This window comes from Trichomycterus rosablanca, chromosome 27 (assembly GCF_030014385.1).
Source record: "Trichomycterus rosablanca isolate fTriRos1 chromosome 27, fTriRos1.hap1, whole genome shotgun sequence".
Classification (NCBI taxonomy): domain Eukaryota; kingdom Metazoa; phylum Chordata; class Actinopteri; order Siluriformes; family Trichomycteridae; genus Trichomycterus; species Trichomycterus rosablanca.
Window position 1 is genome coordinate 12,450,148 of NC_086014.1, and position 26,172 is coordinate 12,476,319.

The 26,172-nt window shown below is 40.3% G+C and overlaps 1 protein-coding gene across 1 annotated transcript in view; it reads right to left on the reverse strand.

The window, feature by feature from the left end:
* Window positions 1-26,172, reverse strand: part of tcf12 (transcription factor 12) — an 85,874-nt gene that overhangs the window by 55,056 nt on the left and 4,646 nt on the right. The window contains exons 4-5 of the mRNA XM_062989235.1: window positions 12,469-12,545; window positions 6,702-6,804 (exon numbers count right to left, since the gene is read on the reverse strand). Of these exons, the coding sequence (XP_062845305.1) occupies window positions 6,702-6,804; window positions 12,469-12,545 (180 nt within the window). The remainder of the gene's footprint in view (window positions 1-6,701; window positions 6,805-12,468; window positions 12,546-26,172) is intronic.

The window sequence follows — 26,172 nt, forward strand, 5'->3', positions numbered from 1 at the left end:
TATGTTACACTTTTAACTAATAGATCTGGTCTGCTGAAGCATTGGGGAGCTGTACGAGCGCAGTCCCAGAATGTTCAGGAACAACAGGAAGGACAGTCCACTGGGATCAGAGCTGATTAACGCAGCTAAAGAAAGGTCTGTGTGAGACAAGCTCTGGTGGAAATAATTACGGCCTCGTCGAGTTAATCTAACAGGAAACTGGGGGGAGGGTCGGAGTGTCTGTGCGATGACACTCTTAATAATAAGCAGATTATGATAAAACAACAAAGTGGCCGGCGAGAACGTGGGCATCTCTGCAGACCAGTCAGCAGAGTTAAAAATACAGCGCAAGCACATGGACACACACACAGAACAAAGAAAGTACAAACGCACGTCAGCGAAAGTAAACACACCCACACGCAAATTTGGGTGGCATGGTGAGGACCCCTCTCTACCTCGTAGGGCTCCTATTGAGCTTGTGGAGCTGCGGTAGTGGTGGTGGTGCATCTAAATAAAGCCATATGAGGCAATACTTACATGCTCACATACTGTTTCAAAATATTCATTTCAAGTTCATATACTGGTTGAACAAATACTGGTTTTAAAAGATTCACTCTATATTAGGTCATCAAACGCAATGATCAATATTTAACTGTTCTAATTTTGTTAACCCTTTGATGCACAAGCTAAGCAAACCCCTTCTAATGCACAACATGGGTCAAAAATGACCCATATTCATCCATTCAAGAATATTTTCATATGCACATTAGTCAGTTATTCATGTATTTGCTGTCTTAGCTAATAAAAGCTATCTATACTAGAATATGTAAACAGCTAGCAAGCAAATAGTATTGGACATATTCAAGATTCAAGAGCCTAATCTTTGGTTGTCTTTCAAAAGATCAGTAAATATGTTTTTGACTACAAACACTTACAAATGTCAGTAGTTTCTGCCAAATTCCATAGTAAATACATAAGGGTCATTTTTGACCCATGTTGTGCATTAGAAGGGTAGTGATACAAAAATGATTTTTATTAAAAAAGCAAAAAATATAAAACTGAAATAAGGATTTGTGATGATCAAAAACAAGTTAATTGAAAAATTCATGGAAGCTTGAATGACAAAATTAATTTATTGCAAAGATATAGAAAATAAAAACTCAGTTGGGTCACTTTTGACCCAGGTTGTGCATCAAAGGGTTAAAGCAGGATTGTTAAAACAAATTCATCAAAGCAAGTGTATTACACATCTGGGATAACAGCCAATCAAACAGCTGGTTAAGGCTGAAGTGCTTGATCTGTTTACTTCCCTGTCATTGATATCCTGAACAGTCCTGCACTTATCAAATGCAAACATGGCACTTTCATACCCAACACTATAAATTTAAGAATAAAACAAATGTAGAATTTATTTCTACAAAACCGTAATGTTGCCAAAACTGTTTAAATGAAACACTGTTAAACTGTAAACAAGGTTATCGAACCCACCGCAACTCCTGAACCTGCAGCATAGCCTCTACAGTTCTATACATCGCCATATATATATACATGACCTTGTTTCTTGTCAGCTGAGCCCATCATTGCTCTCCCATAGGCTCTTTTTTTCTGTGCTCATACACCGGAGAGAACCCCGTCCATTCTCCTCACAAAGATTAAGCATCTGGGCCAACAGTTTCCACCAAAGTCTGGAATGTCAACAAAAGACTAAACTGATTTGTCTTTTGTGATGGTAATCTGTTTGACCAGTAAATACTGGACTCGCTGAAGAGGCAAGATTTTCGATCTGCATGCAGATTTCTCTTTAATCTAAAGCTGGATTAAGCCTTATTAAATATTGCTTAAAACCTGTACTCAAATACGCTCATCGTTACGTAACAGCCTCAGACCTCATGGACAAACATACACACGGTTTCTAAACAGTGGAAGACGTATCCTACGAATAATCACCACACACACACACACACACACACACACACACACACACACACACACACACACACACACAGGAAGAAACTGCATTCACACTCACAAAGACATGGACACACACACCCCTCATCATGTATTAGAATATCACTTTGAAATTCAGATGAAAGGAGGCGTAATTAAGTGGGGTCAACATGGTTACTCAATGTTCATTTTGTCACACTAGCGGCCTCTCAGCCTTGCTGATGTGACAGCCATACATAAATATAAAAAAATGTAACCCGCCATGGCTGCATGGTGGCACAGCTGGTAGTGTGGTGAGTTACAGCAACGTGGATCCTGGGGATTTGGGTTCAATCCTCACCTTTGGTTACTATCTGGGATGCTCTGGTTATTATCTTCCTCCCAAAGACATGCTTGGCTATTTTAGATGCCTCTGTAAATACAGTGTAAGAGAGAATCTGTCCATGTTCATGTGGCTCATGGGTCATGTGACAGTCATTCAGAAATCTAATGTATTATAGCTCATTTGTTTTTTTATTTTTAACAAACGTCTCCTCCTGGTCAGGGTCATAATGGGTCCGGCACCATGCAGAAACGCTAGGCACTCTGGAGCGAATCACAAGAGTCAATCCCCCTTATGTTTTTGGATAGCAGGAAAGAACCAGAGTACCAGGACTGTGACCAGTACCCACTTCATTAGCTGTGGCACTGTTACCCAGACCAAGATTTTACAATCTTGTAATGTTGCTAACTATTGGCATGGTATAAATTGGCAGTTTCACCCATTAACCTTCTGGAAATCAGGAACACACCCAATCTTCTCTGTACAGAGAATTAGTGCCTAACAATTCCCCTGTAATGTAACAGTCAGAGCACATCTAATTCATAACAGCTTGTGGTGTCAGAACTGAGATCAAGTTCAGGAAAATGAGTCCTCTTTTTTAGTCGTATGCAGGCTGCAGCAAAACCATTAAATGACAATTAAACTAAAGATGACCTTTTAAATGAATCTCCATAATTCAAGACACGCGGCGTATTGTGCTGGTTACTCTAATTAAAGCGTTATGTCAAATAAACAGTCATTAACAGCCATCTGCCTGGCACTAAAAATTCCAGCAACTTCATTACCATACACAATAGGTGACCTCGACTAACCTCAACCTGCTTTCAACATGCCATCCTTCATGTGAGTAAATGATGGAACCAGGCCACACACACCAAGCCTGGTTAATAAAGTGTGATCAAATATTACAGCAACAAACACACACAACATTTTGCTGGCTTTTCTGCTAATAAGTTATTATTTTAAATTATACATTTATAAAGTTAAATGTTTTTATAAAGTTAAATGTTTTTATAAAGTTAAATGCCCAAAAGCTAAAATGAAAAAGCACAGATCCAACCCGGTAAAGAACTGGCAGCTAAACGTCAAATCAAATGACAGACAAAATTTCCCTATACATTTAACCAACATAAACAATGCCCACGCCAATCCCAACGTCCACAAACCTGCCAGCAGGTCTTAAATCAAATCTATTTTCATTAGCCCGGACACCTCTGGACGTGTACGAGGAATCAACTCTAAATCCTACAAGGTAAAAATGGATCCCTGGTAACACAAGCTTCCGTCACAGATCATGTTGTAAAGTTGCATTCTTGGCAGCACAGAGGCATAGCTGGTGGAGTCAGTGCTGCGCAGCAACAGTGCACTGCCCTCAACTGCGTGCCAGCCCAATCCAGCAGTGTTACTGGGGTGGCACTGGACCCAGTGTGATCTGGACCAGGATGAAGCATCAGTTAGTGAATAATGATGAATCCAGAAAATATCAGATTTCTTTCTTTGTCTATTTTATAAGTATAGTCTATTAATAATAATAATAATAATAATAATACTTAGGTCATCTTAACTAATGTAACTGACTTAACAACAAAAGTAACAAGCTTTAAAATCAAGCACAAAAAAAGCCTGTTAAACATAATATAAGCTATAATTGATATGTAGATTATAAGGTGCTCCTGTGGGGTAGCGGTCTATTAACCTAGCCCATCACCGCCGAGACCAGGGTTTAAATCTCACTGGTGCTATCAGCCGGCCGGGCGTCTACACAGAAAAGATTGGGGTATATCCAGGGTATTCCGACCTTGTGCTCACCGTTTCCTGAATAAACTGGACACTTCACAGCCATGACCAGGATAAAGCAGCTGATAATGACGACATTAAATAAAAATAAATGTAAATGATATTTTGTGCACTTGTGTTTATTGAGCAGTTAAAGAGAATAAAAGCTGGGTAGAAGCTACGGCTTTGTGTGTGTGGCGTCTATCAGGGGGTTTAAGCTGCAGCAACACTGTATTAAAAGCAAAGCCTGGTCTGGAAGTTGTGTTTGTTAAGTAAGCAGACTGTGTGAACAGAACGGTCCATTTTATAATTACAAATATTAATACGCAAATCATCTAAGTGGGATTTTTTTTAAATTAAACACAACAACCAATAAGCCAGTAAAAACACAAAATCAAAACACGGAAGCCTCATTCTACAATCTCCTTTTCTTGAAGAAAATAAAGACATAGTGATAAAGCTTAAGCTAAACCACTTAAACTACTCTGTCTCTCTCTGGCTTCAAATATTTAAAGCACAAGAAAAAAAATTTTATATATACTTTAAAAAAATCACTCAGTTCCTGCACTAGTATGCATTTCAGGGAGTCTCCTGCACAACGCTGATTCTTAATTCTATTACGCCTCTCATTCTGGGTCAGGCTCTTTCATTAGTAACTAATAAGCTCTTTGAGTTTTTTAATGAGGTTTCTCCAAAATGCAAAATTCCATGTAAATCCCAGATAGCGCTGCTGAAATTCAATTTGATAAGACCTCAGCTCATCGTCCAATCCCGGCCAGATAAGCACCGGCAATTTAGCAGCACTATCAGATTGTCTGGTGCCCTGACGTTACTGTTCGTGAACATTCCCGTATTTTTCTACTTACTTGCATAATTAACGTTATATCCACAGAACTCAGTAAGGAAATATCCCCTCCCACTCAAACACACATGGTGCACGCCAGCGCAGTCGCTACTTCGTACAAGGGTTGACAATTTGTATCAGTCGTCTCTTCATCGCTTATGCGTTACTTGCCACCTCGCATGGCAACCGGTCTCCAGGGTGAAGCGACAAAGCACTGAATTTGGCATCCCATAAAGCTGTCATGTGCCAACACGCCACAGCAGAGCAGGATGGTATGAGCTCAGATATATGACGCTTCGCCACAGTCATCCATTAATCACGCATCAAACACGATACGCATCATCTAAACCACATACAGCTCACACAAAACACACAGTTAACGCCAAAGATTAGACTCTCTAATGGTTCAATTCCATGTTTTGTGGACATTATGTTGAGTATTACTTAAAAAGTTCAATTGCCATGCATACTGGCCTCACAACAATCAGTTAATAACAGGGCAGTTGTGGTTAAGGTACTGGACTAGTAATCAAAAGGTTACTGGTTCAAGCCCCATCACTGCCAGGTTTCCACTGTTGGGCCCTTGAGCAAGGCTCTAAACCCTCAAATGCTTAGACAATATACTGTCACAGTACTGTAAGTCGCTTTGGATAAAAGCGTCTGCTAAATGCTACATATATAAATATAAACTGTTACACAGACACTGTTTATGTCACTGACAGCGATTTTAAGACCATTTTCCATTTGTTTGTTTATTAGGATTTTAACGTCATGTTTTACACTTCGATTACATTCATGACAGGAACGGTAGTTACTCATTACACAAGATTCATCAGTTCACAAGTTTATATCAAACACAGTCATGGACAATTTAGTATCTCCAATTCACCTCACTTGCACGTTGTCTTTGGACTGTGGGAGGAAACCGGAGCACCCGGAGTAAACCCACACAGACATGGGGAGAACATGCAAACTCCACACAGAAAGGACCCGGACCGCCCCACCTGGGGATCGAACCCAGGACTTTCTTGCTGTGAGGCGACAGTGCTACCCACCGAGCCACCGTGCCGCCCCAATAGATTGAATTACCATTGCAGATGTTTTATGGTACATACTTAACAGCAAGAAATAAAAAGCCAACATACACTAACAATACAGTACATGTCCCATAAAAACACTTTAAACAGCTGTTTGTGTGTGAGAAACAGAAAAGTGTTCACTAGTAAAGGTCAAGATTTCAGCCCAGGGCCATAAAACTGTGCAATCATAAAAACCTGCATAAATTAACACAAATGTAATAATCTGCATTTCTCATGAGCACATGGCTGAACTGGTGCAAGCAAAAGCGGACGCTCCAGTATTGATTCGGACAAAAAAATTTTTTTGAAATATATCTGGAGTGAAAAAGGGGAAGTGGGCTTAGGTTCATGTCACTTTCACACACCTCCACCGAGTGAACAGAGAGAGCTCAGAAATCATCTGACCTGAGCGGTTTGTGAGAGAAAATTATGTTCTGCACAGCTGTTTGTTTCGGGACCCCCGCCCACCCACCGCTCTCCTGTGCTAGTGGAAGAGGCGACTGGCTTTTTTTTAATGATAGCTAGAAGAAAGTCTTTTGTGATGGAAAACTATACTGATGGCGTGACGTCCACCCTGAGGGAGAGGGGGAAACTTGTGAGAACCGTCAGCACGGGAAGCGCGGAGGCATGAAGACACGGCGAGAAAACGTCACTATATAAGCCGTACTGATCGTGCGAGGACGAACGTGAGACAGTCCTTGTCTACAGGGTGTAAGAGGGTAAGGACAAGCCAAGAATCACCTTGGATACTCACCCATTATGCTGGAGCTCATGAAAGGTGTCGGGGACAATCCTTCATGGGGCACTAATCGACTGTCACTCAAGTGATCACCATAATGAGGGCTGTCTGCAAAACCCTGGGGGAAAGAGATCACAGCATTAAGCACATTATTAGCCGGCGCTGCTAATTGAGTGCTATGACACTCCTCTAATTACTGAAGCAGAAACGGCTAGCGCAGTTGGTCACCCGTCCCCTGGAACGATCGATTTTTTTCCCCTTTTTAACACCAAACAATTTTAAGATCCTGGATGCATTTCATTAAAGGGGCGAACGGTGCCCGGGAGGCAACACGTCGTCTATAAAACGTGTGTGAAATCATAAAGGCGCAAAATTAATGGTGCATTCATTAAAGTATTTAAATCGCTGGCTATTACAAAGCATTACAAATTAGATTAATTCAGCACATCAACTCTACAAGCATGACCTGATGCTTTACCTCACAGCTCCACTCTACACTCATCTAACAGGAGCGATATGACATTATATACATAATGAAATCAATGACATCACAATACACCCACTATGGATTTTATACACATTTTAGTACTTAAAGTATTCAAACCAACACTAGTATTATTAGTAGTAGAAGAAGCAGATAAAACAATAATAATAATAATAACAATAATTATTACAAACCTTATTCTGAAAAAGTTGGGACATTTCATTTTGTCATTTTTATTTTTCCATCAGCCACTTTATCCTGGTCAGGGTTGTGGTGGGTCAGGAAGCACTGGGCGCAGGCAGAGATACACTGGACAGGGTGGCAATCGTTCACAGGGCTTCAGCAGCCACCTCAAACTTCAAGACGTAGCCAATCACGTCTGTGTAGCCACCCGACCAGTCGATGACAAAGCCGAAATTTGAACCCGGATCTCAGCGGTGGTGGGCAAGCATAATAGACCACTGCACCACCGCAGTACCGATTATAACGTATAATAATGTTAACAATGTGTAGACTTTATATTTGCCAAAAGACACGGATGTAACAAGACACTGAAAATCTTTTATCGGTGAATTAAAGGTTGATGAGAACGAACAAATCACACATTCTCGTTTCACTGCATTTTATAAAATGTCCCAGATTTTCCAGAAATGAGGTTTGCATTAAGATTTTTCGATGTCAACAGCAGTTCATCGTACCCGGCCAGGTGTCTGCCTGCACAAATCCACCGCACGCGCTTCTTCTTTCTTCTGCGGCTAAACACTGGCCTTTCATAAGCGTTATCAGCTTCAGGGGCTTGGCTCTAAATATCGGTCACAGTATGGTACTTTAAAACTCAGGGTTCCCCACCATAAAACGAGTCTCTGTAGCCGTTCTAATCCCGGGCCCTGTGAAAATCTGCCTGCCGCTGCAATCGCAAACTACATTAACTCCCTCCGGAGGGCCAGAGCGGCCGCTGCCTCTGCTTTCTAAAGGGTTTTCATCTCCCAGCTCGTATCCACCACATTCATCATGGACTGAGGAGGAAATACATTAAATCATATTAACCTTTTTTCCTGTAAACAGATGATGGAATTTTAAATGCAGTGGAGTGTTTGGTGCAGATGCAATCACAAAAGGTTTAATATTGCGTTCCTGCCACACCGTTGTCTGTGCTAATCACACCCTGAACTGCCTGGCTAATAACATAAGGTCTGAAGAGACGGCGGCAAGGAGGCTGGCAGGCAGAAACAGGGTTTCTGTTTGTTTCTATGCTTTTGTTGGTCACATTCACTTCCTCACTTATAGCTGGCTGGCGTAATGATGTGGCCACCAGTTTCATGTGAGGTAGTTCTGCTGTACTTCTCAGCCAACAGCCATAAAGCACAGGGGAATTCAGTATATCAGAACTGGAAAAAATGCAAAAAAAATAGATTTCAGTTTCAAGATCCATCTCGTCAATAGAAAACACCTTTTATTTTACAGGTGGGACACAGAAGGCCAATGCAAATATTGTGTGCAAGGGTGTATATCCCCTTTTCCACCAAGTTGTGTGGACACAGTAAATACATGCTACATTTTGACAAACACATTTACTGAGTAGAAAATAGTTAAAAATAGTGTTAAAATGTTAAGTAAAAGGACAAAAGATGCCTGAATCATTAATCTTGATCATTTGTCCAACACTCAGCAGTTAAACTGTAATGATTACGTCCACATCTAAGCAAAAATTAACATCTTTATGGTCATAGAGCTTTGTGTGACCTGGAGCTGACAGCTGCCAGAGCGCAGGAAAAGGACAACATCGAGGAAAGGACGGTATAAGGGTAGAATGAGGTAAATTAGGGGGATCAGGAGGAGGTCTGTGCTGCTCTGGGACCATTAGATCATCAATCATGCCTGGCTCGCCTGGCTCTTCCTGGCTGCACACTGTTCAATCGCTGTGTGTGTGTGTGTGAGTGTGTGATGTGTGTGATATGTATACTGTCACTGCCCTGGCTAAATGACTGTCAAATCACTGTTTAAGCATGCAGGCTAACGCTTCGGCAGATGACCCCATCCCCTGACACACCGCTTAAAGAGTCCTCCCGCGCTGAAGCCCAGCATCCAGGTGCACGCCAGCCTGCACTTTTAACGGCTTGGGGACAAGCGATAGGAGCATGACGGACAGGACGAGGCACGGCGAGATGGCGGGGCACGGACCGGGCTGTCAGGGAAGGGTGGGGGACTGTGGCCACGGCTGCCCGGGTATCGAGAGTCTGGCTGCCAGCCAAGGTCAGCGCACAGGGACTGGAGTCTGTTCACAGCCCACTAATCACACTCTCGCTCGGCGAGAAAGAAAGAACTGGGCGCAGACAGGAGATTTATCTTTCTGGCTTGTTCAAAAAATAGCAGGCTGAGATGCACAGAAAGTGGCACAAATGATACCACTGAGGTTAGGAGACATTTTTCATGCTGAAGCAAGAAACGTATAAATAAAGCCGCTCGTTTCGACTATATTTGGCTATCTGATGAGAGATTAAACGATTCTGGTAAAGCTCCACACAAGTGCTGTGGCACAGGAAGATGCTGATAAGATTTTCAACAAGCTGTTTAGACGGTGAGGGAATTCTCAGCCCGCTATCGAGCGCCTGTGGTTGATTTCTCTGATAGCACTCCATGAACAAACCACAAGAGGACAACAGCTTCTATAAAGGACGATTTATTCATTTCTTAATGTTTAGTTATCATAGCGAGGTTTGTGAAAGCTGGATATTTATTTAATACTTTATTTATTTATTACAATTTCAAGGTCACGTTTTACACTTGATTTCATTCATAACAGAACAGGTTGTTACAGATTACACACGATTCATCAATTACACGTCTTTGGACTGAGAGGAAACCCTCACAGACATGGGGAGAACATGCAAACTACACACAGAAAGGACCAGGACCAACTGTAAGAGCCCTCATGCCTGCCCTGCTGTAACGTTCCAGATGTAACAGTACACCCGACATACAGTTTATTCAAACACGACTGGCTTTGGCCAAAAAGAGAATTAGACTGCATAACCAAAGCTTGATAGAAGGACGTGAGGTAAGGATTAGAAGCTAAAAATCACGACATTTTTATTGATATGAAAGAAATTCTCCAGCATTGTTATTTTAATTTCCATCCACTGCACCTGTAGCCAGTGGGGACTTACATTACCAACAGGTTTTAATTTAGAGTGCACACAATACAACTTTAAAATCACTGAATCGCTGTACAGAACACAATATGCTACTAAATGTTTGTCATCATCATTCTGTGCCCACAGGGGAGTGCGAACTAAACAATCATTAACCAAGAACAACATATTAGATTTAATCAATGACACATGATAGAGTCATTTCTAAAATATTGCAGAAAGAAACTGTGTGGGCAGAAGAAAAAGAAAACAGAATAGCACTGCTTTAGTTCTGCATAAAACATTTGGCTACAACATCAAACTCGCTATATCAAGCTGCAAACAGAGTCAAGGAAAGATACTTCTTTAATAAGTAAGTCAAAGGCTGTGTCTCAAATCACATCCTAGTTACTATACTGTGCGCTCGCTGACATGAACACCTCCCCAAAATTAGCATCAGGAAAACTGGGCTGAGAATCGTGTACAATACACTAGGAGTTACTGAGAACTAGGCATGCGAGTTTTGCTATTTTTTAACTGATAATCGACCACCACTGGTTAGCGATTACAGACGAGCTTATAGAATCCCATTAAATATAAAACACTTATCAACAAGCCTTTATAAGTGATTTAATGAAAAACAATGTGATGCAGTAAAATGGTAGTTATGTAGAACAGAAAGATAAACATGATAACACAGAGCAGAATCACTTCAACAGTCAGAATGCAGATTTTATCCACTAATAAAACATGCTAATCATAATGAATGGAGAACTGTGTAGAATGATGCACAGTTGTACCTTTATATGATGCAAAAATCATTTCAAATCATGCAATGTAAATCTTAACGTGCAACCTGACTCCATACTGACACAAAAAAGCTTCTGTTTGTGATTTTAATGCATAATAGTTCGGCTTTAAAGCTAAAAGGTGATTTGGAGGAAGGAGGAAGCTTTGTGCTGTGTTTACTGGTGTAAAAATACCATTGATTATTCCAGGTCAGATGCCTGGGCAGTGATAAATGATTATGTTAATGCAGCATACAGTACAACACATCGATGCTGGTATAGTGGTCACATATGATGGTGTGTGTGAGTGTGTGTGTGTGTGTGTGTGTGTGGAAGAGAACAGCTGTCTGCTCATTGATGGCCAGCCTTCCCCATGTCAGAATTTCTGATTTATCTGCACCTAGAGCTAAGATATCTTAAGCATCTCCAACTTATAATTCAAATAAGGCCAGAGCCATAGAGCCTGTAGATGTGCGCTGGGGAAGGACATTGTAAAATAAACAAGGTAACACGGCGAGGGAGTCTCTGACATTTGACTGATCCCTGATGGGACATGACAGCAGAGTGACATTAAATGAAATTCAAACAAGGCACCGAGAACAAACCGACGTGTTAAAGACAAACAAACAAATACAGGAAAACGAATACGCTTTACACTCTGCTATTAATGCATGCAATGCCTGTGTGTGTGTGTGTGTGTGTGTGTGTGTGTGTGTAATGAAATAAGGCCTAAGCCTCGCTGACTTCATTTGCATGCATGAAAATTCAAGCTTATCACAGATCTGAAATGCATCCATGATTCCATTCCAATTACACAGAGCTGAATCCCCAAACCTCAAAATGTAACCACTCATCACTTTCAGATTTTACCCACGATACCAGTGATTTCGATCATTATCATTTAAAGTGGGCTCTAAAATGAGCAATTTTATTTATACATCACTTTCTTATTCCAAATGTACAGAAAACCTTAAAAAACGATGAAAATATTTAATAATTATTCAAAGAATTTTAACATGTAATTTTGCAATCACAAATCTAATATATAATAATGCTTTCTAACTAAAATTAGGGATAAAAAGTTCCAGTTTTTGCTATTCAGATAACAGTTTAGTTACATATATACTATTCACACATCCAAAACAGAAAATAGTTCAAATTATCAAACCTTTATAATTAAACACAAAGAAGGTGAACATTTGTTTAATGTTCAGCCAATCAGTAGATTTTGGGTAGATCATCTGAGGGGTAAAGAATACACTATACAAAACCATACACCAACGGATTATAAGAGGAACAGAAGCTGTTGGGAAATAAAAAAATAAAAGGAAACTGAGAGCAAGAAAAGGGGGAAGATAAGAGCTAGAGACCAGTCTTACCCTGGAGGACTCGTCATACGAAGGGCTGGACTGGCCACCTGGGGTCCAAGATGCCTCGGTTGTCCTCTCATCTATACCTGTCAACAAAAAGATGCACATGTCCATCAGCCGGTGCTCTACAGTACTGTATACTGTTTTTTTTCTAATCCAGTACTGTGTATTATTTTTTAATCCAGTCCACTGACCTATAAGACATGAACATAGCAGTGAGCCCTAGAATTATAGTGTGAAAATGTTAGTTAAAATCTGTTCATCTATTAAAATCTGTTACCTTATTAAGTCCATGGAGACACGTATCCGAACTAGGTTCCCAATCACTTCCATGTTTCACATAAATCGTGTGTAATGTAAAAGTATGTGGACATTATTAGTGTTGCTGTACTATTTTATACACCTGTTAGCAATGGGTGTGGCTGAAACATCCAAACTCAATAATTAAACAAGGTGTCCAAATACTTTTGGCCATATAGTTTATCTTAGGAAAGAAAGCATGTATGTTAAAGACCAAAACAAGTGTACAGAACTACAAGACTGGTAGAGATGAAAATACACAAGCTCACTCAGAGCGCTATTCTCACGGCCGTGTCCAGTGAGTAATCTATTGTACTTCTATTCAAAACATGGGCTTTACGAGCATCTTGCCAACTGCTAGTGTGTCATTTATTTAGCTTTACATAAATCACGCTCAGAAACGTGTTGCTCCTCGGTGTGCCTTGGCGCTCGCACCCGAGTAACTGGGCCGCTCAGATTTGGCAGTGATGTATAGCGCAACCTCATCAAAACAGCTGAGCACTGAAACCTGATGAAGCTCATATTTTATGCAGCCTCGCGGCTCTCGGAGAGACAGACAGAGAGAAAACAAAAAAGATATAAATAAATAAATAACGGGGTTGACAATTGAATAGATTCAACATCTGGTATGTGATGAACAAATACAATATCTAGTTCTCTCAAAATTGCATTTTATGAAGGCTTTTGGGTAAAGATATATGAATCCGTGTGTCTTTGTGCTGTTTGAGCCAATATTGGTTGCAGGTAACAACATTCCGTTCCTCGGTCTCATGTACACGCCAGAAAATTGCAGCAGAAAAAAACATCAATATTGCCGTGAGTTATTGATAATCCATCTCTGTAATTTCACCAGAGCACGCTGCTCGTCATTGGATTCTACTCGGTTATGACATACAAAACATATCAAAGAGAACTAAACCAATTGTGAAGCGAGTTCTCATACAGATTACAGGACAGATCGCACTGAATAGAAATGACTGAAATAATAATAAAAAAAACATGATAAATGTAAAGTTCACATATTCTTAAAGCTGTGTAAAATCTTTCTGGTCTGAGCGTGCACTGCCTGGCTGACCAGAGCTAAAGACTACACAGCAACTATGATCTGCTCATTTGCATACAAACAACAACGAAAGAGCGAGAAAACAAGAGAGCTAAAGAGATCCCTGAGGGCCTACACCAACCAGAACGTGTGGGTAAAATTTGATCTAACGCCAAAGACAATCTACAACTGTCTGCCAAACTGCCGGCTTGCATTCCTGCAAATAAAACGCTGACCCATTCGACCCAAACTAGGACAAGGACTTTACCCTTGACACACTTGAGCCATGCAAGTGGATTGGGGATATAATACCAAAAATTAACAAAACAAAACTGAAACTTGGCTTAAAATCAACATTCAGCATCATTTTACCATCAGTATCACACTGTTCCCTACAAACAAGCAGTTCGACTAGTGTTTAGCATTAACATCCTTTACATTTTCATGGGGTTTGCTCAGCGTTGAAGTGAAGCAAAGGAAGTATGGTTGATGGGCAATTGCTTCCTGGACCATAGACATGTTTTCAACTCAAATGCAGTGTGATTCATGGTGCCGGACACAGCAATTTGACACTTTGACAATTACAAAAAGCACTAATAAACCAATAATAAAACATGATCTAGTCAGCTTTACCAAACCAGCCATCCCCACATCCCCTGGTTAAATGTTCCTCTTACCAAACTACTGTATATTAGGAACCCTCTGATTGTGAAGCTAAATAGTCTAGACATTTACATGCTTTCAATTTTATTGCAAAACTTTGTAGGCAACATGATTTTAGAATAGAATGTAAAACGAGTTCATGGTCAGGTGACCACACACCTCTGGCCATACCGTGTTGCTAGGCATTACGTTGAATAGAGATACAAACCTTTCCGGCTGTATGTATGGATAATAAGGTGTCATCAGATTACAGAAGCATAAACACACACACACACACAGACTTAAAAATAAAAAATTGAGTAGGTCACTAATGCACTGATGGAGTTGGAATGTGTCAAAAGAAAAGAACATGTGTTCTGTATTTACAGCAGAGGAAATGACCTCACAGGGAAGTCCGTCTCAGAGGAGCACTGAGGAATTTTGGCCACAAGTCTGCACACCACAGTCCGAAGTAAAAAACAAAGACCTGTTACACAGATTTCACCTAACAACTCATTTCTGGCTAAAACAAGTTGCTGAAGAGTTGTTCAACTCCTCTAGATATCGAAAGAGAGAAATAGGGGGACAGAAAACTCCCCCTTTCCATGGTTTATTCTACTATGAGTCAGTCGCTCAATTTATATACATGCCAAAATACAAAGGGGTAAGTCAGGCGGCTCCAGACGCCAAGGTCATGCAGTAAAAGTGGATGTTGAAGCATATATTTAAAAGCTGTTGTACACCAGACACATTCTGAGGCCATGAATTATTTTTATAGCTCAGGTTGATGTGTAACAGTTGTAGAACTGAGCGTTCCTGTGTGACATGACGCTATCATACCGTTAAAGCTTGGCTACAGGACTGTCACATCAATCCAAGACATGGCTTTGTATCAACACCCAAGCTCTAAATTATGGATGTTAATGATGTTAATGATGTTTTGGTCCAGCGTCCTTGTCTTGCACCCAGTGTTCCAGGAATAGGCTTCAGACCCACTGCGACCCTCACCAGGATATCGCTGTTATAAAAGATAAATGACTGAATAAATAAACACACGTTCAAAACGTTTCATAAAAATGTTCTGCCATATTGCTCTGCCTTTAATGCTGTTTGAGCCCAGATTTTCTTGCAGTTAATATAATTCCACTCCTCATACAAACATCAATATCACAGAGTTATTGATAATCAGATTTATCTGAAGGCAGTGCTGTGGTATTTACAGATCGAGCGCCTGGCCTTGTTGAGCAGCACACACTGTGATCCTGCTTCCCTGCTAACACCATTCAATGTGAATCTTACAGGTCTTTATATCTTCATCATTATTGCAAAGGCCTAATTTTTCCATGCTTAATTATGAAAATCAGCTCCAAAATAAATGCAAATTATGCACGCCTAAGCGCTTCTACCTAACTGCCTCGGATTCTGCGCTCTCGTCGGTGCCAGAAAACGTTCATTTACATGCAGTGTCTGTTGAGAGCCAGATTTAAATATGGATTTAACTTGGCATGGGTTCTTCCTCATGAGCAAATCTTTGTCTTTCCTATTTCTGTGCCTAGTAGGCATGGTTGATTCTTATTTAACATTTCGTTTTCTCTTTTGATTTGACTTGTAATCAATCCAGATTTTCAATATTTAGTCATTATTCCAGGATTAAAACCCCTTGGACTTTGTTTGTTCCTGAAATAAAATGCCATAAATCAACTAGCAGTTCTTTAACAATCATAAGGTTATAGTGAAAGCTGATTAACCCAGCAAAAATCAGACTTACAACGTCCTTATTAAGTATTTACATTGTCCAAGTACAATACAACTTCTCCTACCACAATGTACAGATGGTTTTAAACCCTGTTTCCCATGCTTTACTGTTACAGGCACTGAAACAGACGGTTGAGTCATTTATACAAGAAGTTACCTGTTCATAAAACTGTTGTATAATTTAGCTTTATCCAAAACAACAATTATGACTGAACACAATTCAAGCAACTGAGGATTAAGGTCCTTGCTCAGAGGCCCAACGGTGGCAACTGGTTCACTTTATATCCTTACATAAAAACACAACCTTGACTGGAAGGCAAATATTTGTCTTGGCAGAGGCCACATTTCTTCTGGGGTTTAATTGCCCAGCAGGTGTCAGATGCATAGAACAGGGGGGAAAAGCACAAACGGGGCAATTACTCACAGAAATGAGTGGCCCTAAAACAGCAACACAGTCACAGCTTTGATTGACCACCGCCGGTCACCACTGTGAAAACGCACAAGCCAGGCGTGACATCAGTGAAGGGTCGCGTCATTTCATGGGACCTGCTGCTCGCAGAATTGACGTGAAGTGAGAGCGCTGCACTGGCAAGACAGACGGACGTGGCTTGTGGGATCCACGCTGGCGATGCAATCAATACAGACCCACAGTGAAGAGAACAAAATGATGCCAGCTCCGGCCCAATGATCATTTCTATTCTATCTTCTATCCTGTTCTGCCTTATATAAAGAGAGAATAAGACATATAGTCTGTATACGCTAAATTCATTTTTAATCTGGGACAAAAAAAGGAGAACAGGGCTAAATAATGATGAAAGCTAATATAATAATACACTCACAGTGCAGTAAAACAATGCTTTTTGCCTTGTCTATTAAGACAAGCCCAATTCCTGCACAAAGGATTATGGAAGTGTGTCACAGAGCAGGTAAAAGAAAAAAGAAAAGTTGAGCTTTGCTTAATCTTATGCAAATAAATGAATTTCAGCAGACAGTAGAGAAACAGATAGCTCAATCTGGTGTAGTGGGTTTACATCATGCATGGCGTGCACAGCTGAGCCGCACACTAAAATCAAAACTGTTTTTGTTCCACATGTACAGTCATATGAAGTAAAAAAAATCATCTCACATTAATTGTGTTGCCAAGATAAATCATTGCTGTTACATGCCATTACAATCTAATTATTCTTGACTATTTAAAGCCCTTCCCCAGCAAATTATCACTGAATCTTTTCTTACATTCTGCTAATGCAACATCATATTTTAAGTACCTGACCAGGTCTGTTAGAATGATTGTAATACTTTGTGCTTATCTGCAATATTTGAGACAAACAAAATTAATAAAGAGATTTCATGTCAGGGTTATCATTATGTCATGCCTGTGACATCTAACCACATTAATCACTAAAAACATGTCATTTATAATGTAAAATGAATTTTGGTAGGTAGTTTTAACTGGGTATATGGGGACGAGACAGGGTGTGACATTACAATTCGTTCAAGTCGTTCACTGCTTGTCAGGACCTAAATGTACAGTAATATAAATCTAAACATTTAAATAAGTTTAATGTTTGATTTCAAAGTAATGAAAGTCTAAAATAAACCCAGTAAAGCATAAAAAAATAAATATATATACACAAAGGGATTACAGTAATCTAAAACTGAGGGGGAGGGAACAGGAGCATTCAAGTGTGTCTTGAAAATAGAGCAGCGGTGTGAAGTGAAGTGCAGGATGCTGGCAGGGGCTTGATGAAGAACGCTGGCAGGAGAGCAGGAGAGTTTGTCATGACTGCAGCGTCGTCTTTATTAGGACAGCATCCCAATTTCCAAACTGCAACCAGCCTCACAGCGCTGTCTGTCACTCTTACAACTGCGCCCCATTGCGGGACACACAAACACGTCTGCTTATACACATATCAAACACACACAGTAAAATACACTCATCAAGCTCTACTGTGCGCACACACACACACACACTCGTACTTATCTCAAAAACGAAACTATTCTAATCATGCACGCATCAAACAACTACACAAGCATACACACACGACTCCCGTCATACACAAATCTAACACTGCTTAGTACACGATGCCACCCAGTGAACCACCTTCTTCCCGTTAGATGGGTGGTGGACTATTAGCACTTTAATGACACCGGACATGTAAAGATGATGTAAAGAGGGTAATAAATAATATATATTTATACTAACAATATGATAGGTGTAGCCCAAAAATAGCCAATAAATCAATCACCATCCTTTCGTAATAGGACCCACTGGGTGGAAAAACAGCGCTAGTAGTACCTCAGTATAAAATACAAATAAACTACAAACTATTGATCATGCCTAAAACACCAAACATTTACATTTTCTGCATTTAGCAGACGCTTTTATCCAAAGCGACTTACAGTTGAGACAGTATACAATCTAAGTAATTAAGGGTTTAGGGCCTTGCTTAAGGGCCCAACAGTGACAACCTGGCAGTGGTGAGACTTGAACCAGCAACCTTCTGATTACTGGTCCAGTACCTTAACTGCTAGGCTACAGCTGCCAAAGATTTGAGTGAGGGAAAATAAGGGTTCGACTAAGGCAATACAGTGAGCGTCAGGCTGATTCTATCCTTAGCATTTTAAAGACAGTAGGTTAATTAGAACTAGGTCAAGCACCAGACACATGGGGACAACAAAGCTACAGAAAAGCAGAAGGAAAAACAACTCTCCACTGACAAGGATGACCGCCAACTTATTTGAATGTTACTCAACAACTGCGGATTGACTAAATGACTAACGTAAAAAATACCACATGGCAGCCTGGGTAAAGTACATGGCAGTTCAAAACAGGCTCCTAGACGCAGTGCTGAGATCTGGGAACACAATCTTTTTCACATATAAATTAATGTAAATTGCGACTTTACTTTAAGCCTTTTTGGCTTACACCCACATACACACATCAATGCTATTGCATTAACACACAAACACACAAGCTCTACCCATCAGGCACATATCAAACACAATTTCATCACTAGCTGGGGATGAAAGGAAGTACACATGAAAGTTGGGTGACTCTGAAGAAGAGAAAAACCACCTAAAAGCAGAGCAGATTTGGAAGTGTGAGAAAAAATTCACTCATATGCAAAACAGAAGACTATTCTGTGCAGCTCAGTGGCAGGAAAAACCCGGCACATAAAAAGAAGAACGGTCGTTCTATTTAAATAAGCTATAGCTTAACTGCAGAGTGAATGTATATTGCATATACAGTTTTTCCATAAAGCGCTTTATCCTGGTCAGGGCCGCAGCCAGGATATTTCTTAAAACCAGGAAAAACATATTTAAAATTAAAACTATTATTGTAGATGTCATCCCACCTCCAAAAAACCTAGACAAGATGAACCATCTGCTATTAATAGACTAAGTGTGAATACGTATAATTTATACCTATATATAAGTATTTTTTAGTAACTTAAGTTTCCTCACACCTCTCTAAGTGGATTGGCTGCTGTAAAATGCCTCCCAGGTATCAGTGCATTGGCAAGTGTGATGGATTGGTGCCCTTTCCAAGGTGTATTTTTGCCTTATGCCCAGTTTGCTAGCAAAACCCTGACCAGACTGAAGCTGTTGGTGACAAATAAGTAATGAATAAATAGAATAATACATTATTTTATAATATATAGCATATAAACAAAAAGCCCAAAGCTAAAAACTCATAATATTGTCAATCTATGAACCTGTAAAAATATACAAACACATAAAGAAACTCAACAGCACTGCGACATCACTTTATTTTTAAGATTTCTGGTGGACGTGATCCTTTAAATTAATCTTAATAAAGATCCATAGAGAAACCAATGCAGTGTCTCTGAAATAAAATTGGCAGAGGTTTTAAAGTTCCTTTACCCCTCTCTCCACCCTCTCTTCATTCGGAGCCTTTGAGGGGTCCTGGCAGAGCAGTTCTGCTGGATTTGTCTGGCCATGCCCAGTTCAGACGCATTAATCCAAACTCTCATTCCCTGCGATTTCCACACTTCCTTCCTGTGCTGCACTCCGCCATATGCTCACAATCGCTTACGGGGGAAAGGTGCCTCTTTCTCCAACCTTGAGCTTCATCAGAGGGACGCCGAGCGCCAGCCAAATGAACGAGAAATTTATCTACCTCGTAAAAAAAGGCTTTGGGCTCTGTGGAATGTGTTCAAGTGATTTTTTTGCTCGCTTAAATATGGAATCGAATTCAGCACAGGCATCACTATGCTGTTAAATGTAGTGCAGTCTCTTTCACACAGTAACTGATCACGAACTAAAACCCTGGTGTCTAGAACGGCAAGAAGACGCACCGAGAGGCCTGAATAAATCAGCGCATCCTGTTACTTCATCAGACGAACATGCAAATAACTAAAGATTTTGTGCAGGGAGCACATCAAACACAAAAAAAATTACACTATCACACCCCTGGGTGCTTGCAATCAAGGCAGTGTTTATTGCATCAGAAAGATTTATTTTTATTGAGCTGCTCATTAGTAGGGTTTAATCAGAGCTGCGTATTATGACTGCTTTAACACTGGTGCAGCATCGCTCATCAGCCGGCCTGAGCGCAACCACAAACAAATGTGCTCGCTCCACCAGCTCTTCACATCCATCTTAATCTCCACCTCCGATTACATTCACACCAGCCAGTGCATATCAATGGATTTAATATAAATATGAAAGCACACCGAGCGTGTTTACATAAGCAAGTGGACAGCAAATTGTACGTATCACATCTCGCCAATGCACAAATATGTGGTGCTGTATTTCTCATGGTGCGGTAACCAGTACGTGAAATCACATCGCTGGGAGTGTTTGTGTCCTACATGGCACCACAACAGAAATAATTCTTTGTACATTCTATACTTGGCAAAAAAGCATCCTAGTTCTGATTGTTATTAATATGTATATGTATTAATGTTATTAACGTGTTATAAAAACATTAGGGCAAAGGAGCACAGACGTGAACCACACCTCCGTGTTTCACAGGTCGCAAATGGCCCACAGACTACAGGCTGAGAATTCATACATAACAAAACCAAATCATAAATGTGGCACTGACGTCTGACCTGTACTATAAAATCATTCTTAGCTGTATCGGCCACCAATAAAACCAGCCAAGTTTTTCCAGGAGGACAACTGTAATGTGCCAACGTAGAGGGTGGCTCAGACGTCACCACTCCTCACGGCACTGCATGCAGGATCTCTGATGGTCCTGATGGGGTTGGCAGACATCGATGCCAAATGGGCATCAGAATCTCTGCACTCCTCTTAGACAAGACCACCTACATTTGCCAGCCATTCTCTTTAATCCTAGCTTTAAACGTTTATCAAGGAGACAAAACAAAACATTCAGCAGCCAAGAGAAAAGTCATAAGGAAAAACAGAAAATGACAAGCTGATATTAATGATGCGATGAACTGAATGACAGCCAATGGAAGCTTATGACCAGTACCCTCAGAGATCCCATCTGTCACAGGGACGGAGGAGCCAAGATGATACAAGCTGAATAACGCAAGCGAGCTTTCTATCGATTAACTCTCTCCAGTCCTCACGGCTGAAGAATACACTGAGGAGTTAGTAAAAGCATCTCAGTATTATAGACACACATTTTACAAACACTCATGTGTCCATAATTTTAAAGCATTGATTTGTGATTGTGATTAGACTTTGACTATAAAAATATAGTGGGGTTTTAAACTAAATAGCACTGGAGGCTCTTAAAGCGCATATAAGTGCATGCGGTACAAGTTTGGCACTAGCTATTACAAGGTCAGTTAGAGCACATCATGTCTTCTTTTACATATATAGTAATATAGGATTAAAAATGCCAATGCCACAGAGACCTTAACATGGAAGTCAGTCCAAGTGCATGTTCACCCAGCCTTAGCGAAGATGCTTCATGACTCCGACATTCACAACCAGGGATGTAACGATGCACCACAAGACAGTTAAAATCGGTGCACATGTGGCACGATTCGAATCGAGAATTCATGTAAAATTAATTGATATTCACTTTAAACAGCAGAGGGCGCTGGCGCCATTCACATCGCCTGGTTGACGGCACTTGCCAGGTTGCCAGGTAGAGTCTTTTCCAGCCAAATTTATTTATGTGAGGACACTTTATTTGTATTATTCATTCATTTATATAATGTGGGATTTGTTTGTACCTACCTCAGAAATAAACGGTCATTCATTACTTAGATAAATAAAAGATTGGCACAAATACAGTATTTTCTTTTTTAAGAGAAATAATAAAAGGAAACTTTGTCATAATCTGTCCTCAATTTCATTTTGTTTAAAAAAATCAGGACAAAATCATCACCAGTATCGTGAATCGTATCACCAATTATTCTGCACTGCGTTGATGATTCAGCACAGTTTTTATACCGGATGTCCATCTAACCATCCTTATTTTTATCCGGGCTTGGGACTGGGACTGGGACTGGGAGCCACACTAAACGACTGACAGCACTGCTGAGATTTGAACCCCGGATGGCATATTTTACCACCATGCAACGTGCTAACAATATAAATGTATTTAGTGTAAAGTAATAAAGCTTGAAGGAAAATCTCCTCTCGATAAAGAGTGACAACATTAACAAACAAGCACACGGCTGCACCAATTTAACACTGAATGCTTTACAAAAGCTTTAACCCGCACCCATCATCTTTATTACTTTAAATCCTTCAAGGACAAATTAAAACCAGAAACAAATCAGTGGTCAACACTAATCCTCCAGTCTTTTTCAAGAGAAGAGATTTAACTTTAATTCGACTGATATGTCCTGCTGCTGCATGGAAAAGAGTAAGAGAAAATGTTTTCTGAACCTAAATAAAATATATAAGACCAAGTTAAGTGCAAATGTGCTGCTGGGAAAATCTATACATAGGCGAGGCTGAGTCGGCCACTGCTGGGGACGAGTGCTCTCACTACAATGGCTTTTCCTCATCAGCATTTTCTGTATCTAAAATGGAAATCCTGATAAAAGCATCAAGCGCTGGGTCACGCTCTGCGCCACGCTCGGCCGGCTGGCTTACTGAGTGTTCGAATGTGCACAAGTGAAGGGCAGTGTGCGAGAGACACAATCACAGCTAGCGTGTACTAACCGTGCTTATTGGCCGAGTGCAAGTCTGCACGGCATGCCATCTCGTTCTGGGGCTCTTCAGCACCTGCGCGGCCAAGCCGAGACCTTATCGTTTCATGCCGGGAAAACTTTTTTTTGCAGTGAGCAAACACAAACAGGTGAGCTGGTGTCCAGACCTTCTTAATAAAGCCAGGAGAGGTCGACTCCGACTGCACATCAACCTCTGCAACACTAAACAGCTCCCATCAAATAGCCACAAGGCCACCACTGATCTTTAGAGCGTATTGCAATAACAGTAGATGCAGGTGTGTACACAGTAAAGGTCAGCGTTTATTTATTATCATTAAAGCAGTGCTTCCCAAACTTTTTACAGTCCCGCACCACCCCAAAGCTTGTGCTGGCTTTCTTTCCTAGCTCCCTCTACACAAGTCATAGCATAAGAAATTTTAATTCCAAGGTCTTCTGTGCTTCTTATCTGTTAGTTGAGGACAAAGACCGCTGACCCCAAAAAAATCAACTTTGCTCCTTATGCCCTTCAGTTCGCCTACTTAAATCATCCCAAATGGGTCTCCTCACCCATGAGGAATCAGACTGATCAAAAAAGAGGGCATTATTCATTCACTTTAGGCCAATCTTCTTTTACATTTTCAAGTAAAAGCTGCTGAATCTCAGCCTTACTGAACCTAGAACGTGAATAAGTGCCTGAATATTTTCTAGTCATTAGAGGCAGCGATCCTCACTGTACCGCTGCTGGCTTTGGGGCAGAGCTGTAATTAGTAGGAAGAGCTGAGTAAGCCAGCGTGGTTCTTTTGTTCTACGTCCTGGTTAAATTAAGACTTTAATGTTTTTAAACCTACTTCTTGTTCATTGCATCTACAGTGCACGACCAATTTACCATGTAAAATAATCCTAACAGTAAAGTCTCAGAAATTAGGTTTGTACAATATAAAAACATTTGACTAAATTCAGGAAAAAAATAAACAAAATTGTGCTACTTAAAAATTTATTAAAACTGCCAAACTGATGTTAAACTTTTGTCACTGAGTTTGATGTATTTTGTTTCTAGTTCAGTAAATGTATTGAAATTTTTGTCAATGAAGCTTGCCAATAAAAATGGCTGATAAAACAAATCGAGCTGAAATATTGAAGTATTTGTTTAACATCAGCTTTCTGTGTATGCCAGTATGTACAAGGCATCATTGGTCATGTATTAGAATATCCATATTTCCCAAGATTCTGACCTCATTCTAAAAACATTCATTTCTCACGCTGACCCCGAGACCTCATTCAAGAGGGGTGGATGTCAACTAAAGTAGACAAATAGAAAATAAATGCAATATTCAACGATCTGGTTCACATCAGAATCAGAGAAGGGAATAACCTCTGCTCGGAGGGCTACTGCTAGCCAAAGAGGCGTTACGGATGCGTCTGATTAACATTTCGGTGCCCATTCCCGAGCTGCAACTCTCAAATTCAATTCTGAGCTCTGATTTAAGCTCACTGGAGCTTAATCTTGTTTCCACATACAGAGCGACTTATGGGTCAGACATGTAATGAAATTGGAATGCGGTGGACTGTCCATCTCTCATAAAGTGAGATGATCTGGCCTCTGTACATCCCCTTGCTTCAGACTGGGATTATCGAGTCAAACGCTGCCCAAACTTGTTAAAAGTACGAGCCAGACTGAAATAAAACCGTGGTTATGGCTGGACCTATTCATGGACCTGCGTCTTGCTGACATTAATAATAACAGCATGTTAAAATTCTCTTTCATTAAGAGTTAAGAATGAAGTTTGTCTTTAATAGATGTACACATTTATGCCATACAAGAAAAATTCTGACATATGAAAGCAGCAAACTGTTGAAATTAGCAGCGGGTGTCTCAGGAGACCATGGCTTCCGGACCACAAAAATGTATCCGGGTGGTTTAAATAACAGAAACTGCTAAAAGCTACAGTTTGCTAGTTTTAGATGTAGAGTATATTTGAAATAATAATCTATTTTAAAATAAACTAGCACTAACATGAGAGAATCATCAATTGTTTCATTAATCATTGAATCATCAATGTAAAAAGTAAAAGCAATGAGAAGCCTTTGATTGGTTTTGCCTCACATGCTCCTTTGCCACATCTGAAATCTCTGCGCTGCAAAGCAGTTTTATTTTTCTATTTAATATTAGCTTTAGTATTTAAAAGCATGCAATCATGACACTTAAATGTCTTAAATGGCTCTAAATTCACTACTTTCAGTAAAGAGGGCATTTAAGGTGTTAGGTGTTATACATGGTAACCAGGACATGCAGACTAACTGTGGCATGTAAAACAAAAGAGAACTGTGTTGTTTCACAGGTGATACATGCCACGCTGACCTGCAGATGAGCCCGAGGTACACGGATCACACAGCTCTCACAAAAGTCTTACACTTCAGTATGTAAAAAGCCATAAAAATACGAATAAATTCCCATCAGCAAAAACCCTGACAAACACCAAGGCCTGGTGCACATTTCACAACTCTGGATTGTGTTAACCTGCACACCACACGACTCGATGGCTTGTCATTTTGAGACCAGAGGGCAGATTAAGGGACCTCACCTAACACGATTATTAGTCACCAACACTTAACATCTCACAAATCCAGGCTGTGTCTCAAAAAATAAACCAAAACATTTGTAAAACAGCACTGTATCTAGAAACATCTCAACTAACGTTCCAGCAAATATAACTCTTACACAACAAAATTACACAACAAATAAACCAGTTTAAAGTAGCAGTTCTCAACCATTTGGCAGCAAAAGGGTTCAACAGTATCCAAAAGCTCTCACAGTCCTCAAACATGCATAACATTTTAGGAATAACAGGCCTGTAACAAAGAAGT